Source organism: Lissotriton vulgaris, chromosome 2_2 (genome assembly GCF_964263255.1).
Source record: "Lissotriton vulgaris chromosome 2_2, aLisVul1.2, whole genome shotgun sequence".
Taxonomy (NCBI): Eukaryota; Metazoa; Chordata; class Amphibia; order Caudata; family Salamandridae; genus Lissotriton; species Lissotriton vulgaris.
Genome location: NC_141688.1, coordinates 297,571,670 through 297,592,595, shown reverse-complemented (window position 1 = coordinate 297,592,595; position 20,926 = coordinate 297,571,670). Strand labels below are relative to the sequence as shown.

Below are 20,926 nucleotides of genomic sequence, written 5' to 3'. Positions count from 1 at the left end.
ACCTAAATTGTATCTGAACGTTTTTAATCGCTAAATTGTTTTTTGTCTGCTTTATTCTTGGGGGGCTCACCTGAGTTAAGGGGAATTTATAAACAGGCACTCTGACACCACTGACACACAGTAAAAGATCATTGTCTTTCACTGCCGCTTTGCCGATTCTCGGCGACGGTGGGCGCCATCTTGAGGGAGGCAGGGAGAGCGCTCTAGTCGCGCCATACTCCCGCCCCCTTGGAATATTTAATCCTCCCCTTCCTCTAGCTCGGTGCCCTACAGTAGCTCTCCCCGGTGAGACAACTGGGGCTGCGAGCTGTGCTAGAATTCTTGAATTCCTGGTATCTTGATAACATTTGAAATAGCGCGTTTTTACTACCTAAATTGTATCTGAACGTTTTTAATCGCTAAATTGTTTTTTGTCTGCTTTATTCTTGGGGGGCTCACCTGAGTTAAGGGGAATTTATAAACAGGCACTCTGACACCACTGACACACAGTAAAAGATCATTGTCTTTCACTGCCGCTTTGCCGATTCTCGGCGACGGTGGGCGCCATCTTGAGGGAGGCAGGGAGAGCGCTCTAGTCGCGCCATACTCCCACCCCCTTTTCTACCCATATCATGTGTAGACCGGCCAGACGGCGCAGCGGGCTGGCGCAGCGGGCGCGCCGGAGGCGCGCCGAAGCCGCGCCTAAGCCAAGCCCGTCTGCGCCCGTCCGCGACCGGACTGCGCCGGGCGCAGGGCACGCTGTTGGGTTGAAACCCACCATCAGGTACGACACCAACTACTTACTGTCCCTACGCCCCCTGCCCGATCCCCTCTGTTCTGACTGCCCCCATATTGACCCCCTTTCCTGCCCCCTTGTATGCCCTCGTTGTGAATGGACTCCCTCTCTGCCTATAAATAACGTCGCCGACACGCATGCCTCCTCGAAAATTCGCTCCACCCACTTCAAGGGAGGTCTTGTGAATGCCAGGTCCTTAGCCTGCCATTGCCAAGACGTGCACGACTTAATATTAAGCCAAGAACTAGATGCCCTGTTCATTACTGAAAGTTGGCTCAATGACTCCTCCAACCCTGATTTGGCTATTGCCCTCCCCCCTGGCTTCACCATCTTCAGAAGGGATAGACCTTCCGGTCGAGGTGGCGGGGTAGCACTTATCATTAAGGAAACTTTTCCCTGTCACACATTTGACCTATGTCACCTTAAGGACACTGAAAGCTTGGGTTTTTCCATTAAAATCCACGCCTCGTTCTCCCTCTCGGGAGGGCTCCTATATCGTCCTCCGGGCAATCCTACTTCCTTCCTTAGTTCTTTGGATGAGGCCCTCGGAGCGCTCATGTTACAATACCCTAACTTCACGCTCATTGGCGATATGAACCTACATATGGAATCACTTGTAGACCCCCATACCATCTCCTTCCTACAGTCCTTGAACATCTTTGGACTTTCCCAACGTATCAACACTGCCACTCACAGTGCTGGACACACTGTTGATGGCATATGCTCCAATCTCTCAACCCTCTCCACTTCCCCTCCGCTACCCCAAATTTGGACTGATCATTATTTCATCCCTTTTGACATTATGACACCTCTTCCCACCCTATCCAGTTCTAGGCATGCCCAAGCCACCTTTACAGTCAACTGGAAGAAAGTGGCCGAACGAATCAAGCTGGAGTCAAAACCATTGCCCCCACCCCCCACTGTAACTGGAGATGTCGAAATTGACTCCTGCAACTTCCATATCTGGATGAACCAAATAGTCACGGCTAATACTGAGCCCAAAAACCATCAAGAAAAGGGCCCTAAGAAGAAAAAACCAAATGCCCCCTGGTACACTCAGACCCTAGCAGATAGTCATCTTCTATGTCGGAGATTAGAAAGACACTAGAGACAAGCATATGATACAGTCTCCAGAACATGTTATGTCCAACAGAGGAAATTATATCTCTCTGACATAAAAACAGCAAAAAAGGAATATTACACCAAGCTTATAATAGAAGCACACCAAAACCAAAAAACTATCTTTACCATAGTTAAGTCTTTCACTCACCCGAAAGCCCTCACTACCGATATACCTCCCTCAGAGAGTCTTTGCAATCAAATTGCAGATTTCTTCGTTGACAAAATTGTCATCATTCAGAAAGATTTTCCCCTTCCTTTGACAACCCCCTTAGAGGTAACAGTCAACTACCCTCTTCTTTCCAGTTTCAAATCTGTCTCCCTGCAACAGACAAGTAAGGCAATCGGGCCTGTAAATCAGGAGCGCCTACCGATTCCTGTCCCCCCATCATTCTACATCATCTGATCGACACAGTCAATCCCTACATTAATGCCATTATTAATGAATCCCTTGAATCCGGACTTGTACCTGCTGAATGGAAGAAGGCCACTGTAAAACCCCTGTTGAAAAAACAGAACAAATCGCCAACAGACTTGACTAACATGCGTCCCATCTCCTTACTTCCCATTCTTGGCAAAGTCACGGAGCATTTAGTGCATAAGGAGCTTAAAACTTTTGTAGAAGCCCACAACATCCTACACCCTCAGCAATCGGGCTTCCGCTCCGGTCACTCCACCGAAACAGCTTTGATCGAACTTGCTGATTCCATCAAATTCCTGCAGGATGAGGGCAAGCAAGCAGTCCTCATCCTGCTGGATCTCACAGCAGCGTTCGACACTATCTCGCATGCCATCCTAATTAACGGAATGCGAGAGATTGGCGTGATAGACACAGCCTTGGCCTGGATCTCATCGTTTCTATCAAATAGGTCTCAGACTGTGTCCCTTGGACCCCACCTATCCTGCGAAAAATTCATCACATCTGGAGTGCCCCAGGGGTCCATATTGAGCCCTTTATTTTTTAACATCTACATGGCACCCCTCTTAGCTGTGATAGAATCACATGGGATTCTTGTCACGTCTTACGCTGACGACACTCAATTGGTCGTCACCATTGACAAACAGCGGACTGACGCAGATCTCCGGTTTAAAAACTGCCTCTCTGATGTCTTTAAGTGGTTAAATACTAACCATCTTAGATGCAACAGTGCTAAGACGGAAATCATCCCATTAGGTAAAAATCTTTCTTTCTGTCCGAAAGATTGGTGGCCCCTAGGATCAGAGGCCCCTCCAAGTGCAGTTCCATCAGCCAGAAACCTAGGCATGCAATTCGATTCATCTCTTTCTTTCGATGACCACGTTAAGATTACTGCCGGTCGCTGCTTTGGACTAATAAAATCTCAGACATTTTTTTTCGATTTCCTCCCAATTGCAGCCAGAAAGTCAGTCGCGGTAGCCCTCATACTCTCCTGACTTGACTACTGCAATGGCCTTATGGCCGGAGTGAAAAAATCTGCTCTCAGAAAGCTGCAGAGCATCCAACATGCAGCAGCCAGACTGGTCTTACAACTCCCCAGAAGGTCATCAGCGTCTGCAGCCCTAAATTCGCTGCACTGGATGCCACTGCATAAAAGAATCCTCTTTAAACTGCTCCTTACAGTTTTCAAAACCATGCAAAATACAGGGCCCGCTACTTCGCAAATCGTTTCACGCGCTATAACCCCCCGCGCTGCTTGAGATCTTCTGGGACAAATCTGGTTCTAATCCCCAGATTCAAATATAAGACCAAGGGTGGGAAATCCTTCAATGTTCTGGCAGCCAAAGCCTGGAACAACTTACCTGTCAACCTCAGATCCACAGAAAATGAGAACAACTTTAGAAAACTTCTCAAGACATGGGTCTACCAACAACTAGACTCCTCTGTCCTGGCAGCCATTTAGCTTTTTCCTTTATCACACCCCACTCTTTCAGTTATTCTCCGCAGCTTGCCCAGCGCCATGATGCTCCCTCGGGAGCGAACGTTAGCGCTTTACAAATGCACATAAATATCAAATATCAAATAAAATATCATATGCAAGTAAGTGCTGCAAAAAAGAATACAAGTAAAATATTGCAAGGCTTTCTTAAAGGTAAGCAGAGTATGTCTATTGTTAATATAAAGTGGGAGTACATTAAAAATCTTTGGGCCCATTAGCGAGGATTTTCATTTTCCCTTGCCCTGCATGTCAGACAGACTGATGCTGTTCCGTTGATGCACTTAAAAATAAGGAATGCTTTGTTGAAGATAACGACCTTTTGGATAGGGCTTTTGGATAGATACCAAGGAAGTCTAGTCGGCTGATAAGATAATGACCTCTTACTGCATTTATCCCCTGATTGGGTTCCAGCATTGATCACCTGACTGATTCCAGGATATATCCTTGGTGCGTTGTCAATATTCAGTTCATGAGAGTATCCCAACATTTATTCCCTTATGAGATTCTAGCATTCATCTAACGGCAAAGAGTCAGTTGATCCTGGAATTTGCTAATAATTGGATTTCAGCCTTTGTATATAAATAAATAGGATCCTACTATTTATTTCTGACTATGGTTTCAGTATTAGTCTGCTGACAGGATCCTTGCTGATCTCCTGATAAGATACCAGGACATATTTCCTAATAGGATTCTATTACAAACCGCTCTGTGATTTGCGCTATATAAATTCCTGTACATTTACATTACTGATGCCTTAGTCTGACTGACACACAATGGAATCCAAGCATTCATATACTCATAGCATCCTGGCTACATCCACTGATGAGATTCATCTACTGATTAAGGGGCATATCAACAAGGCCCGTGATACAATTATAGACACTTTAGCGGTCCGTTTTCGGGTGAAAAGCGGCGATAATTTTATCGCCCTATCTGCAAAGACACGCTATTGCGTGTTTTCATGCTTCCTCGCCTGTTTCCTCAATGCCCAGCTTTGGATTGCTAATGAGATGCAAAGTGGGCGTAACACACAGAAATGACCAGGAAAATGTTGCTACGCAACATTTCTCTTATTATCAATCTGCAGGCTAACCTTCACAGCGATAAGAAAAGTAACGCTTACCGCGCTTATCGCTACTTTCCTTAGGCCTGCTTTCTATCTGACTTAGCCATTATGTCCAATGGAAGATGGATATTATGACTAAGTCTGCCCTGCCCTATCATCAAGCTGTTGCGTATGGCTGTGCGATTATCGCTGGATTTCCAGCGATAATCGCACATTTAGCAGCTATTGCTTGGATTTTTATCGCTTTGGAGATATGCATCGCTGATAGCGCGCTATCTCAGCGATAAAAATCCAGCGATAGCCGGCAATAATTATACTCATGCTAAGCGCGCTGGCTGTTGTGGATATGCCCCTCAGTCCTTGCATTCTTGCCCTTCTTCTAGCTGATTATATTATGTTTTTAATAATTTCAGTTCAATTTCTACTAAAATGATCCTGCATGGGACATTATTTGTAGAGCCCACAATATGAAATAAGTTAATGAGTTTAGGCGCCAGGCTCCCTAAATAAATAGCAATAAATACTAACCCTGGGCGTAGTTTGCGAAGTAGCACTACTCGAGCTACGCGTACTGCATAGTGTACTATTCACCATGATTGCACAGTACCGGATGCTTGTCCGCTCTGTGCAATCATTGAAAACAGCATCTCGCACAGTGCGAGCTGTCTTTTACTGCCACTCGAGTACATTTTTACTCGAGCTGCAGCTTTCTCAACGCGGACTGGTAGTTTCTCATCGCAAGTGGTCGCAGGCAAATGCGACCACTCGCAATGAGAAACCTGACCTCCCCGTGTTGAGAAGCTCGCCGGGAGGTTTATTTTTCACGCTCGCGATCGGCAACTTGATGTTGCTGATCGCGGACGAGGAAAAAGTCTCGTCGGGATGTCATTTTGCTTGCTCGCGGTCGCCAACTTGACGTTGAGGACCGTGAGCAAGCAAAACATGATCGCTGCACTACGCTACGCGTGTTTGCACTGTGCTACGTGCAATTCGCGTAGTGCGAAGTAGCGCAAACTTCGCAAACTACGCAAGCATAGCGTAGTGCTTTGCCCAGGCTTATTAAACACTATATGCATGTAAGATCTGCAAAAAAGAACACACATAAATGTTTTAAGGCTTTCCTAAAGGTAAGTAAAGTATGTCTATTCTTAGTATCCAGTGGCTCTACATCCAAATTCTTTGGGCCAACTAGCAAGAATCTGCAGTCTCCCTTCCACTGAATATCAGTACTTGCACTGTGAAGAAGATATAAGCCACATGTTACTAAGGTGCAATCCAATGTTTTTACCCCACAGTCGGGTGCTCTTTCTTGATGTACTTACAAATCAGGAATGCTGTATTGAGGATAATGACCTTTTGGATATTGCTTTTGGATAGCTACCAATGAAGCCTAGCCTGCTGATAAGATGATGACCTTCTGGATAGCTTTTGGATGGGTACCAATGAATATGTCTGCTGATAAATGACAATGTCTCCCTAGTTTTAAAACAAGTCATGTCACCAGGTCTTGTACATGTTGCATCTTAGCAATTTGATTTTTGGAAGCCCACTCATAAAGGGATTGGTTTAATCCAGGATTGAATTAGTCAGTGGACAACATTTGATTTTGTGATATTTGTTTTGGATGTAGGGCAATGCCTGTTGCAGTTGTTTTATGCTGAATAAACCAGATAAGTACAGAGATGATGTGAGCCTTAAAGTTCAGTTCTGTTCACCACGTGACCTCCAACCTTTTAGATGTCTTAGTGAAGGTGCATGGGATCTCAAATAAGGTCAGGGGGCTAAGTGAGGTTTTTCAGGAGACCCTGGCATGAGCCTATGCAGAGCATCTCAGGTTTTGCTCTACTCAAAGTGGGCCCACTTTTATTCATCCACAAGGCCACATTATTTAGGCCTTTTTTAAGGGCAAAGTACCCTTCCTTCATGCCCCAGACGTGCAGATAGATCTACATGGTATCAGCAAATAAACAATATTTCAGGTCTCTGGCCCTAATGATAGAAAATACCATTTTGAAAAACAAGAGAGGGGGAGAAAGTGTGGACCTTTGGGTCTCCACATTCAGCTTTCCTTCCTGATGGCTTGAAGGTCATGACCTGACACTTTGGGTCTGTCCTGTCAGGATATTATCAGAACCATTCTATGTGTTTGTATTTATATAGCGCCTTCTACCCAGAGGTCTTGTAGCGCTGTATTCATACTGCTGTGGAACGCTTCCTGGCTTTCCTGTGAGATACCCACTCCTGGGCACCCCCAAGGGTGTTGCGCTGCATCCAACACTGTGCCCTTCTGAGCTGGTCATGCAGTAGGTGATAGTCCAATGTGTGGAATGTGGCTGATAAAGCTGACCGTATCAGCCCTGATAAAGATGTTTCACCATCTTCAGCTAAGACAGATAACTATAACTGTATTATTGCTCTGTTCCCAATGGGATTCCAGAATTTATTCCAAGATTGGACCCCAGCATTTATTACATGACTTCATGCCAGCATGTATTTCCTGAAGGGATCCCATTGGTTAGCCCCTGATATGATCGCAACATTTATCGCTTGAATGGATTCCAGCATTTATTCTCTGATTGGATCCGAGCATTATTCCGTTGATTGGATTCCAGCACATATTTTCTGATTGGATCCCAGCATTCATACCTAGTGTAATGCGAGCATTCAGTCCATGATGGTATCCCAGCGGCGTAAATGTACTTATGGATCCCAGTATTCCACTACCAGCATAGATTTGGTGCATCCGGTATCCATGATCAGAATATTTATATGTAAACAGGATCCAACTATTTATTTCTGGCTACAATGTCAGCTTTGGTCTACTGACCTTACTAATCTCCTGATAAGATACTAAGACATATTTTGCAATAAGACCTCAGTACTGGTGCCTTAGTTTGATTGAACTGACATACAATGGAATCCTAGCATTCATATACTCACAGCATCCTGGATACATCCACCCATGAGACCCCATCATTGACCATTTTTGAAAACAAGCATTCATCTACTGATTTTATCCCGGCATTCATACCCTTGTTGGAAAGTCTGCATTCTTTTTCCTTATATGAAATCCTGGAATTCATCTCATGCAGCGATCCCAGCATCAATTTACTCATGGTATCCTACCATCTACCCACTTGTGGGATCGCATTTTTTTAGTTCTAATAAAATGCCATCATTTATTCTCTGACTAAATCTCCTCAATCTTAACCTGATGAGATCTGAGCACTATGTCCTTATTTATGGAAAAATGTTCCTCTTATGTTGGTGTTTCAGATAGTTTTAATGTTAGATTTCTGCTGTGCCCGTTTGTTCGCTTTATGGAGTTCAAATTATTTGATATTTGATATTTATTGATTTTTATATAGCGCGACTATCGCTCCGGAAGGAGCATCTTGGCGCTGAGCAAACAGAAGAGACCAACTTGGTGGGAACAGGAATCAGATGGCTGCGAGGACCAAAGAGTCGGGCTGAGGGAAAATCCATGTCTTCAGGAGTTTCCTGAAAAGGCTTTCTGAGGGAGCGTGCCTGAGGTTAAAGGGGAGGCCGTTCCATGCCTTAGCCGCCAGAAATGAAAACGTTTTCCCACCTTTCGTTTTGAGCTTAAACCTGGGTATAGTGATCAGATTGGTTCCTGATGACCTCACGCAGCGCGATGGAATGTACTGTGGGAAGCGCTTAATAAGGTAGGAGGGGCCTGTGTTCTTGGTGGCTTTGAAGACGGTGACAAGGAGTTTAAAAAGGATTCTTTTGTGGAGGGGCAGCCAATGGACGGTGTTGAGTGCTGCAGAGGCCGAGGACCTTCTTGGGAGTCCAAGTACGAGCCTGGCCGCCGCGTGCTGGACGCTCTGTAGCTTCTTGAGGGTGGACTTCTTTATGCCTGCCAGGAGACCATTACAATAATCTAGCCTGGACAAGATCAGAGCCACGGCAACTGATTTCCTGGCAGAAATAGGGAGGAAGTCGAAGAATTTCTTTAGCTGTCTAATGAGGTTAAAACAACACCCTGCAGTGATGCGCGCATGATCGTCAAAACTGAGGGACGAGTCAAATTGGACACCCAGATTGCGGGCCGAGGAGACTGCATTAGGGGGAACCTCAGAGTGTTGAGGCCACCAATCTTTTGGAGAGAAAAGGATGTCTTTGCCTAAGGGTATGATTTCAGTCTTGGCGCTATTGCACTTAAGATGGTTATTATTGAGCCACGCAAAGACTTGGGAGAGGCAATTCTGGAATCTGAAAGCGGCATCGGGTAGTTTTTTGTCTAGGGTGACGACAAGTTGGGTGTCGTCCGCGTAAGATGTTACGAGGATGCCATGGGATTCAATCAGGGTGAGCAAGGGGGCCATGTAGATATTAAAAAAAAGAGGACTAAGAATGGACCCCTGGGGCACACCTGATGTAGTGGTTCTTTCGCCAGAGAGAAAGGGGCCAAGTGAGACTGTTTGTGATCTGTTGGAAAGGAATGATGTTATCCATTTTAGTGCGGTACCCGACACACCGATCTCGCGCATTCTGTGAATGAGGATGACATGAGAGATGGTATCAAATGCTGCGGTTAAGTCGAGCAGGATGAGTACAGTGTGTTTCCCCTCATCCTGCAAGAATTTAATGGTGTCAGATAGCTCGATCAAAGCAGTTTCAGTGGAGTGGCCAGGGCGGAAGCCAGATTGCTGAGGATGGAGAATGTGGTTGCTTTCCACGAAGGCTTTTAACTCTTCTTGTACTATTTGCTCAGTAATTTTGCCTAGTGCCGGGAGTAGAGAAATTGGGCGCATGTTGGAAAGGTCTGTCGGGGGTTTGTTTTGTTTTTTCATTAGAGGCTTTACAATGGCTTTCTTCCATTCAGCAGGGACAGTGCCAGAGCTGAGGGATTGATTAACGATGGAATTGATAAGAGGGTTGACGGCCTCAATGAGAAGGTGGAGGATAGCCGGAGGGCAGGAGTCCGTGGGGGCTCCCGAACGGCAAGTCATGATGGCCTTCTGGGTTTGAGACAGGGACACTGTTGAAAAGTTACCAAAAGAGGGTGAATTAGTGTTGGCAGGTAGCGGAGGGATAGCGGGGGAAGGGAAATCCTTGTGGATGTTATTAATTTTCTCAACAAAGAAGTCAGCGATTTGGTCGCAAAGGATTTGGGAAGGAGGGATTTCCAATGCCAGGGCTTTGGGGTGGGTGAAAGACTTGACAATATTGAAGATGGTTTGTTGTTTCTGATTGGCTACTTTTATGGCTGTAGTGAAGACCTCTTTTTTGGCTTTCTTTATATGAGACAGGTATTGTTTCTTCTGCCGGATGTATAGGGTTCTGGAGGTAGGATCGTATGTTTTCCTCCACTCTCTTTCAAGAACCCTGCACATATGGTGGCTATCGGTAAGGGCCTGGGTATACCAAGGGGCATTGGGCTTTCTTTTGTGGGGGATTGGTTTTTGGGGTTAATTGGCTTTTTAGCCATATACACCATGAATGTTCCTATGATCTGAATGCATACCTCACTACAGACCAGCACAGAGAAAGTGGAGTGATAAAAAGATTTTGTTCTTGGTGCAAAATAATTTGTTTTTGCAGAGTTTCTTTTTTATCTATGTTTCCGAAACCCTATCCTCTCCCTACTGCTATTTTATCTGCACCAGGGCAGTTTTTGTTCAATCTCATTGTGCCCGAGGTAGTTTTTGGTACCTATTTATATTCTTTTGCATGCTTTCATATCATTGCAAAGACATGCAACAGCCACAGAGATCATTGTTTAGATCAAGGGGCTTCTTCTTAGTGGAGATATAAGATGCTTGTTTAAATACTAGTGAACATAACTGAGAAATTCTGGGTAGGAGGGGTTGAAGTTCTACGTGTCTGGGTCAATGTGCAGTTTCAAGACATTTAATTTTCATATTTGGTTTCAGATCTGTGCAACACTCTGCTCACTGGCCCAACCGGCACCCTGATGTCACCCAATAATCCTTCCTCGTACCCTAACAACGTCAACTGTGTCTACCTGATCCGAGTGCCTTCTGACGATGATAAGGTATGACGTCAGAACCGCTTTCTTCCTGCAAGAGACCTAGCTCTCCGGGGGTGTGGCTTAGAGTAGTTCACTGGGTCAGTACCTGCATGATTAACAAGTGGCAGAGGCAGCTGCTGAGGCATGTCACTATGGTTACAGTGGTCTATCAGCTGGGAGGAGAAGAATCTGTCTTTGGAAGGTTCTTTCCAATGATGTTAGTACTATAACCCAAAAGTTTCAGAGAAGAACCAATCAGAAGACATTCTTGAAACCTACAGTAGTGCTGCCACTGCAGAGTTGATGGAATTGAGTTTAAAGAGTGGGTCTACAAGGTGCAACTAAATTAGACTTTAATCAAGTTGGGCTTCAAAGAAATGGCACATGGGAGCAGTAAACAAAGGTGAGCGGGAATCTCAGAGGAGTTCCCCAAACTACATAGACGTGTAAGGGTTAATTTTTCTAGAGGGAAGTCACAATTCGCAAGGGCAAATTATACATTGCCTCTGTGGATTCTTGCCACTTTTGATATGGTACCAAGAGCAAAACTATGGGAAGTCCTAGAAAACATGGGAGTGCCAGCCCCTCTTAACATTCTAATAAGACTTCACGCTAACACTCAGTCACAAGTGAGGTGCTGTGAAAATGGGGCCCTAAAAGAAGTGATCCACATTGATAAAGGAGTTAGGCAGGGGTATGTATTAGCACCCACCCTGTCCACCCTGTTCATTACCGATGTCATTGGACTTTTTAGCTGGGATGGTTGTGATGCTCCAAAAATAGGAGGACAATGGGCCACTGCTCTCCTATCTGCTCAAATCTCAGGCACCGCATGGGCTCCAGCAGCTGCAGGATGATTTTCAGGAATTCTCTTCGGGACGGGGGCTGGAGCTAAACAGCTCCAAAAGAAAATGCATGCTTTTTTCATCTAACTTGAAGACCAAATGTAAGAATGTATGTGGGCGGTGAACCGCTAGAATTAGTGACAGAGTTTGATTATCTGGGTATTAAACTCATCCAGAACATGATTTGGGTCCCACAATTGGTCAAAGCTCAGTTAACCCAGACAAACCAAACGGCAAGCATTGTGAAAATACATAAGAGAACCACATCTAGAAAGCTGGCCCAAGCATTATAAATCTACAACACTAAAACCCTAGGCGCGAGCTCTGGGGATGTTCTAACTGTAATAATTCCCTAATAATTGAACAGAATTCTTTTAGATCTCTAGCGATCCTTCCGGTGTCTACTCCGATGAGTCCTCTTTATTTACATCTTGGCCAGAAGAGGGCCTCACATAAAATTGGCCTGCGGATACTCATGGTCTGGCACCGGTTGTGGACCACTGCAGCTCTCGCCTCTCATAGGGTGGGTCTCTATGAGCGAATGGCGGTAACTTATGAGGACAAGATCCCCTGGATGCTCACAGTCAAGAATATGTTAGTTAAGTTAGGACTGGTTGCCTACTGGAGAGACCCGGAAACCCTTAGCCAGACAAACAAATCTAGTCTCAAAGCTGTGTATTGGGGCTTTATCGAAACTGACCTGATAATGAATTGTAAGGGATCACTTTCACCCGATGTTATGATTTTTTAACAGAATGTGCTATTTGAGCCCACACTGGATGAAATCGAATCCCCACTAGCAAGGAAACTGTACCTACAGTTTAGGTATGGGTGCCTACCCCTATATCACTTCAGAAGAAACTGGTGTAAAGCTGGGGGAGCGCTGAAGAATGTTGTTCCTGCTGCCAAGGGATCACTGAGACACCTGAACATGTTCTATTCTTTTGCCCCCTATACTCCGGATCCCGTTTTAAATGGATTGCACCCCTTTGTAGGAATCTGGAAGTAAGGAGAAACAAGGAGGCATATGAAATAATGAAGACACATACAACGCGTATGATTGTATTCTGTACAGCAAAGTTCCTATTGGCTGTATGGATCAGGCACACTAAGAACTCTTCTGAAAGTCCTTAGGGTGTAGCTCTTATGACGCACTCTATTATGAGGCCCCTTAAAGTTGTTTGGAGTTTTTTATAGCGGGTGGTGTCCTATTTTTTTAGCACCCAGATTTTTACTATTTCTTAATTCCTTTAAAAAATTATATATATATATATATATATCAAGCCAAGGTTTTTTAGTATTAATTAGGATGTATGTTGTTCGACTTATATTGTTGTAATTGTAATTCGGCTGTGAACATTTATAATGTTTTGGCCTATTTTTCTCTTAAAAGAATGAAGTTTAGAAAGTATCTAATCGTTTTTTATCTAGGTACATCGTAATGAAGTTCGTAATTGTAAATAATGATGTAATTTTTACACTCAGGATGTGACAGTTTATTTATAATCAAATATCTTATTTGTATTGTGTGTTTTTAATTGTCTTGTTTTATGGTGTACTTCAATGATCCTCAGAGATCGAAATTAAGTCTTTTTGATTGATTGATTGATTGGTAAGGGTTAATATATTAATGAACAGTGTAGCAGGAAAGAATTCTGGGGTGCACAGCGACAGGTACTACCCCCTGAGTGTATGGGACAAGAATATCGTGTTTTAAATATAGTGCTACAAACAAATCATTACCAATATAGCAGCTACCAATATATGGTTATGGTCAATATATGTATAGGTAAGTATCGACTTACTATACTTAATTTCAGTAGAGCGGTCCAGTCCGTGTTTTACGGAGAGCAGAGAGCAAGAGAGCAAGGAGAAGCTGAGTTCGAGGTGCGGCGGCCAGGCAGCTAGTCGGCTGCTCAAAATCCTCGCTGAATACTCTGCTGAGCTGAGACGAGCCTGCAGAAAGCTGTAGCTGCTGTAGCTGTAGCTGCCGATTGAAGCCCTCCCGCCCGCCTGCGGTAGCCTGCCCGAGACCGAGACCGAAACCGCCGCACATCGACCGCACTCCGGCGAGCCGGTGAGCTAGAGGCTGGACTACTTTCTTCAGCAGCAGCGGTAAGCCCGTGGATTTCCTGTGACACTCTGTGTCATTCTGTGCCGCGGCGGCGGTGAATTCGGGGGAGAACGTTAGGATCACGTCCCCTCACCGCAAGCAGCAAGGAGCGGTGGGGGAGAGGGTCGAGAGTGGCTGGAAGTGGGCTATTTTTCTGAAAGTGAAAAAGCGGGTATTAGCCCGGAATCTCTACCTGGCTGCCCCCCAGGCTCCTCCCAGGCCCCCTCAGTGGCAGCATTCAACCCACTTGTCCCTCTGTTCCACTTTCCGGCCCCAAATACAACGGGAGCTAATTGATTGCGAATCCTTGCAAGTTCCGTGGCTGGTCACTGGAGTGAGCTCACGAGCTGGAGTTGGATTCAGAAACGCCATATACGAAAAGAGACGATCACGAGAGGCACATCATTGGATCACTCTCGTTTCTTACTAAATACCTGGTAAAACTGTCTTTCAGAAGTGTCAACTAAAGTCAGAACTCACCACACCTTGCAAGATACTCGATACACTCCGCAAAATCGTAATAGCACCTCGCTATCCTCCCTGACGGCAGCTATTCCTATTAGAGGGGTAGATAGGCTTGGGAGGTGGGGGAGTGCAGGTGGAGTGGAACTTGGAGGTGTAGTGGTAGAGGTGGCACAACGGACACCAGGATACCAAGTCACCAAGGTAACAGTCTGCCAGGCTTACTATTTAATAGACCTAGAGAATGAGATCTGGAAAACCGCGTCTCAATATAAGTGCAAGATCAAGAAAAGACGAAGAAGACCGGAACCAGGGCTCAAATAAGTCAAGTAAAAAAAGGAAGAGGATGGCACAACAAAGAGAGAGACTAGTGTCGGCACCTGAGCTATCAACCCCTAGCTCAAAACATCGTAATATAGGGATTCAAAATTTCTTTTCTCCAAAGGACCACATGACGTCAACTTACGGGCGAACGCAGGAACGAGCCCTCCAATCAAGCCCAATCACACCGGCACCATGCGTAAAGGAGAATGTGCAACTCCAACCAAATAGTATAAAGGAGAAGAATAAGGATTCACTGGACACTCACAGTGAGAGTTGTCCAATTAACAATTCATCTGACAAGAAACAAATCTCTCAGTCTCCAGACAAGCAAAAAAGCAACATTGTCTGCGGCAATCTCATTGTGGCAATAGCCCAAATAAACAAGAACGCCACTCAACCTCAGGAAAGTGATAAGGAAATAAAGTCCATGGACAAGGGCAAGGTGGAAGAAGTAACACCAAGGAATAAATTGGTGGCGGGTCAAATTGCCGCACAGGAAGACTCATGGCCAACTTCCTTCTCCCTACCTGACGACATAAGCTTGGAAATTCAAACAGGAATGGAAAAAATCACCCAATCCCAGTTACAAGTACATACAAAGCCCAGCCAAGGTCCACATGACACCTACAGATCACAAGAACATGTGATAAACGGACCAGGGTGTAATGAAAGACTGGAATCTACACCTTTGCACCCAAGTGTCGACTCCCACGAACGGGACAAAGACCGAAATAAAAATATAGGATGGACCAATAACATCTTAAACCAGGAATCTCCAATTACGATATCTTCAATGAGCAGGACAGATGAAGATTTAAATGTCCAGGAAACATCGCCCAAAGAAGAAGACAGGTCCCCATGGAGCAAAACACTATTAAACACCTTAGACCAGGCAATTAAAGCACTGAACTTCCAGTCGGACAAAATGGACGTTCAAATTGATTTAATAAATCTCATAGCGAGCCATATCTCTGGCATAAACATCAGGCTGGACCACATGGCAACCCTGCTCCAAGGGAGGGCTGATAAGGGTCCTTGTACAGAGATTAGCCAACCAAGCTGTGTTTGTGGGAAATTAGTGGATAATATGTCAAATTTACCATTAATACTAAATGACATATTAAGGGCGGTCCAGTCTTCAATGGATACAAAACATAACACCAAAACTATGAGCAACATTGAGATAATAAAATCAAATGTGGAATTTGGAAGCCAACACATAGCAATAGATTCCACCCAAAACAGCTAGGTAGAGGAAGAAACAAGCAAGCAGTGTAAAGAAAAATCTGACTACGAACAAGGTCAAAAAGAGGAGGCACAACACGCAATAACCCAGACTAAAACCAAGTTAACAAAAAGACAAAGGAAGCGCGCAAGGAAAGGGAGGGTTCAACTTAAATTCCAACCTTCAACAGATACTCATACCTATCCCATCTTTCATCACACCGCTAATAGGAAAGTTAAACCAGCACCTGAAGTAATTGTCTCAAAACATATCAACACGCCCCCGGTCCAATCAAACCAGTCAAATGCAGTGAATGGGACCAGCCTGAGTATAGAATCCTCACCCCTTCAAACCTCCTCAAAACCAAACCAGATACAAGGGATCACACAACCGAAAAGTCTGATAAAGAAAAAAAAAAACCTCCAGGAACACAGGATAAAGACAAGACGCAAGATGAGTCTGATGAAAGGGTCTTAAATAAAGAAGTCAATGTAAATCAGATAGTAATGATCCACCAGACAGACGAAACGCAATCACTCCAGGTCAAATCAACAAACCAGGAATCAAGGCACCAAAATGGCCCAATCTTCGTAGATACCGAACAAAATATAACAGATAGATATAATCAAAGTCAATCCGTAAAAAGAGCAGATGAAAAGGTAAATAAAAGATCACCAATAAAAATAAACTTAAACGAAGATGGACGAACCTGCAGTATTCATCAAACAAATAAACAAATAAGGTGCACACACATACCACAAAATTCGAACATCGATAAAAATACGGACAGGATTAATGAACCAACCACCTATCTGAAAAGAATAGACGGTCCATACGAAGATCTAATAATAAAAACACTAAGCCAAGGGAGAAGAATAATCATAAAAGGGGAACCAACAAAAAATATAAACCCAGAAGAAGAGACACAAGCTAAAATGAGCCCACAATTACAAGCAGAAACAAATAACAAACTGACATTTATACCGGAATACCAGACATCAGGACCCCAAGATTTTCTGAATAGAGTTAATATAATGAGGCTATTAAGAGAAATCCCAGAATTGAACGACATAGAATCTCAAGATCTTTTGTCAGTAGAATTTGGATGCACCAAAAACATGTCAGAGGTGGAAGAGTCATTAACCACCTGGTCAACTAAAGAAATAGTTGATAGAATATCTGAAATGAGTTTGTCATTTGAAGCCTGGGGCATTACACTGAGGCGAGACGATCGGAAAAAATATCCATTTCCACTTTTAAAAACTTTAACTATATGTAAAAAGTCAAAGGCAGAGGGGAACAGCCAAAAATCGTGTTTAAAAGGAGCATGTGCGGTATCTCCGCAAAAAAATACACCACAAAGTAGACACGAAAATGCAGTGGCTCAACAAGGCGCCCATGAACAGGCAACTGACTGGACCTGGGTGGCCTCGGCCTTGAGCAAAAAATGCTCCTAACACGACGAGTCACTTAGAAAAAGACACCACGTTAAACCCACGGATAACAGCTGATAACCAAGTGGAATCCATTGCAACAAAACCGCATACGATCAGCCTCTGTTCCTGGAACGTCCATGGTTTCAACAGCTTGTGTCATGACCACGAAACTGCAAACTTCTTAGATCAACATGACTTAATACTGCTACAAGAAACCTGGAACCTGCGCCAAATCTCCATCCCGGGATATATCGAATTTCACGTCCTCGCCGAAAAACCCTCTAACTTTGGTCACCCTAGAGGAGGCCTATCAACGTATATCGCCCAACAACACAGATGGCAAACGGAAGAAGTAGACTCTATGGTAAACTGGATACAAGTAATAAAACTCACGGAAAAGTTGGTCGCCGGTTCAGGTTCTTGTAATCTACTATTGCTTAACGTTTATGTTCATCCGGAAAAGAAGGAGAAAAATGAAAAACTGATTACTTTACTAACCTTGATCAGGGCTTTGCAAATCACTCATGAGACGTACTCCATGATTATATCAGGTGATTTTAATAGCAACCTAACAAAAGATGACAAAACAACGCAAACTCTTGAAGAACTGGGCCTTTTTATCCTAAATAAGAAAGTCAGTGGGGATAGTGGTATACCTATAACCTTTTTAAGCGGTAACCAAAAGTCATCAATAGACTTCACAATACTGAGCAACAGCCTGTTATCAACGGTGAGTGCATTTTCAGTGGAGCAACGTGTGGAAAGTGACCATTTCCCTCTAATTACTAAAATGTTAATGTTGGTTACCAAGACGGAAAAACAAAACACCGTCATCCAGTATACTGAAAAATTCAATCTACGTAAACTAAAATGGAGAGGAAAGGATTTAAAACCAACAATGGATAAACTCAAAAATAAACTGCTTAGTTTAACACCGGAAGTAAAAGAAAATCTGGTAAAAAACATGGGAACAACTATGTGAAGCAGTAACAAGAAACCCACCACGTACAAATCAAAATTCAATAAGATTCAATACTGGCAAAAAGCCTTGGTACACAACTACCCCGAGGGAAGAAAAAAGAGAAGTCCGCAAACAGGCATTATTGATAAAAAGTGGAAAAAAATCAAATAAATCGGAATTGAAAGCTATGCGAAAAAAATATAAGATCATGTTGAGTAGCGCAAAAACACTGTACCAAGAGGAAATGTGGACTAACCTACTAATCGCTAGTAAACACAAAAATGCCAGAACATTTTGGGGTATTATCAATAAACTGACAAGGGGCAATACCCTAAAACAGGAGGCAGGTATCGGAGAAAGTATATGGACCCAGCATGTCGAAAACATGTTCAGCGACAGGACGGGAGGTGAAAAAAGGTACTGTAAACCGGAGTGCAAAGTATGCACTAGAAACTGCGAACATGCAGAAAATTTGCTAGGAAAAGGAGTTAATGCGCCAGGAGACAAGCTGAAGCAATCTTTGGGTAGTGGAAATGAGAACAATCCTGAAAACTCACAGTTCAGAAAATCGGAAAAACTAGCGAATGCCGTGACCAACACCCTAGTAACAACAGACCAGCTCAAAGACAAGATAAATCGCCTGAAAAAAGAGGGTGCGGCGGGTCCAAACGGGCTTCCAAATGCTATCTTTAAATATTCACCTGAATTTTGGGCAGAATACTTAACTCCACTCTTTAATGCAATCTACAATCAGAACAAACCACCAAGATCCTGGAACAGGAGCATAAATCACCCCATTTTTAAACAAGGTGACCACAACGAGCCAGGGAATTACAGGCTGATATCGCTAATGGATGTTGAGGCAAAACTATATGGATCATGCCTATTATCACTCCTTCAGGACTGGATGGAAGATACGAACATAATACCAATGTTCCAAACTGGTTTCCGGCCAAGGACGGGTTCACTGACAAACTTGATAACCCTGGCGCTCTTGAAAGAAAAAGCTGCAAAAAGGGGGACAAGACTGTATGCTTGCTTTATAGACCTGCGAGCAGCCTTTGACAAAGTGAACAGATCCCGGCTATGGGAAAAACTGAGATCATGGGGTATCCCGAAGAAGTTATTGGAGGCTATTATAGTCCTGCACAGCAACACCTGGGCTCGAGTAAAACTGGGAGACGGTAGCAGCGTAACGGCCGAAATAAGAACACAACAGGGCCTAAAACAAGGCTGTGTACTGGCCCCAAGTTTATTCAACCTGTACATGGCAGATATTGTCAACCACATGGAGATCGGGGAATGCCATCCACCCCACATGTCAAAAATCCCTATCCCTTTCCTGCAGTATGCAGATGATATTGTTGTTCTAAGCCAAACACCGATAGGGTTGCAAAGATCGATCAACAATTTGACAACTTATTTGGAGCACGAATGCTTGGAACTGAATAAAGATAAAACTAAAGTTGTTCGCATTGTGGATCCAAAAAAGCAAATATTCAAATGGTATGCAAATAGTTCGCCAATAAAGGAGGAAACATCATACAAATACTTAGGTTTGAAATTGGGGCGAGGGCCGACGAACAAAGAACATAAAATCGAGCTAAAAGCAAAAACACAGTCTTTGATCTATACATACCGGCAATTACAAAAGAAACTAAGTTGTCCAAATTATACACACCTGCTGAAAGTGATAAAAGCTCAAACCTTACCATCCTTGTCATACGCATTGGCCACCTGGTGTGGCAAGGAAGCAGGGCTGTTAAACAGCCTACAAACAAAAGTATACAAGGCAGTTTTAAACCTTCCAAATTCGTCGGCTCCGGCGCAGGTTCGTCTAGAATTTGGCCTTCCAAATCAGAAGTTTCGCAGTATGGGAACCTTTGTGAAACTCTGCCATAAAATACGCTTGTGGGAAGCCAATTCATTGGACAACCTGTGCTGGAAAGAAATCGAAACCCAGCAGAAACAGCAAGTTTCAAACAGTTGGGGAGGCTACCTGTCTCAATCCCTAATCTGCATAGGAATTGAAGAAACTTGGGACACGAAGCCAGATAGATCCACTTTTGATAAAATTGTAAACAATGCGGTAAAATGGGAATCCTACCTCGAAGACAAGATAAATACCGCAAAAAGACGACACGGGTGGACTGTGATAAATTCATATTCCGGGATAAAACCACAGACCTACTTAGAAAGCCACTTTAACAGTTCGTTAAAACAAAGATATATAAAACACCGACTAGGTCTACAGTTCTCAAAGGACTTGCTACCAGCCTGGAAAAATTGTCATACTGACCCCCATTGTCGTCTATGTGGATACCGAAATGAAACTCTAACGCACTTACTATGTGTGTGCCTGGCACTTAAGGACCTGAGGAGACGACTTTTAAAGAACATTTTTAACAAATTGAACATTCGGACTTGTAGGCAAGCCGTAATCCGATGGCTAGATGGATCATGTCCTATGTTGGCCTGCAGGGGGATCAAATTTATGATGAAAGCCCAATCTCTCTTACAGCAAGGTGACCTTGGAATTATACCACCAAACAGAAATATTTGACACTTACTTTGCCACTTGACAAACAGTTTTAATTGCCAATATTTTAAAAAGTGTCTCATGTCCTATGATGATCTAGATGTATTTTGTAATGATTTTTAATAATTTTATACAATAAAATTGACT

At 43.8% G+C, this 20,926-nt stretch overlaps 1 protein-coding gene across 2 annotated transcripts in view; it reads left to right on the top strand.

Moving 5' to 3' along the window:
* Positions 1 to 20,926, top strand: part of LOC147729335 (embryonic protein UVS.2-like) — a 222,306-nt gene that overhangs the window by 159,720 nt on the left and 41,660 nt on the right. For both annotated transcript variants that reach the window (XM_086959621.1, XM_086959620.1), the window contains exon 9: positions 10,777 to 10,898. In XM_086959621.1, coding sequence (XP_086815747.1) covers positions 10,777 to 10,898 — 122 coding nt within the window. The remainder of the gene's footprint in view (positions 1 to 10,776; positions 10,899 to 20,926) is intronic.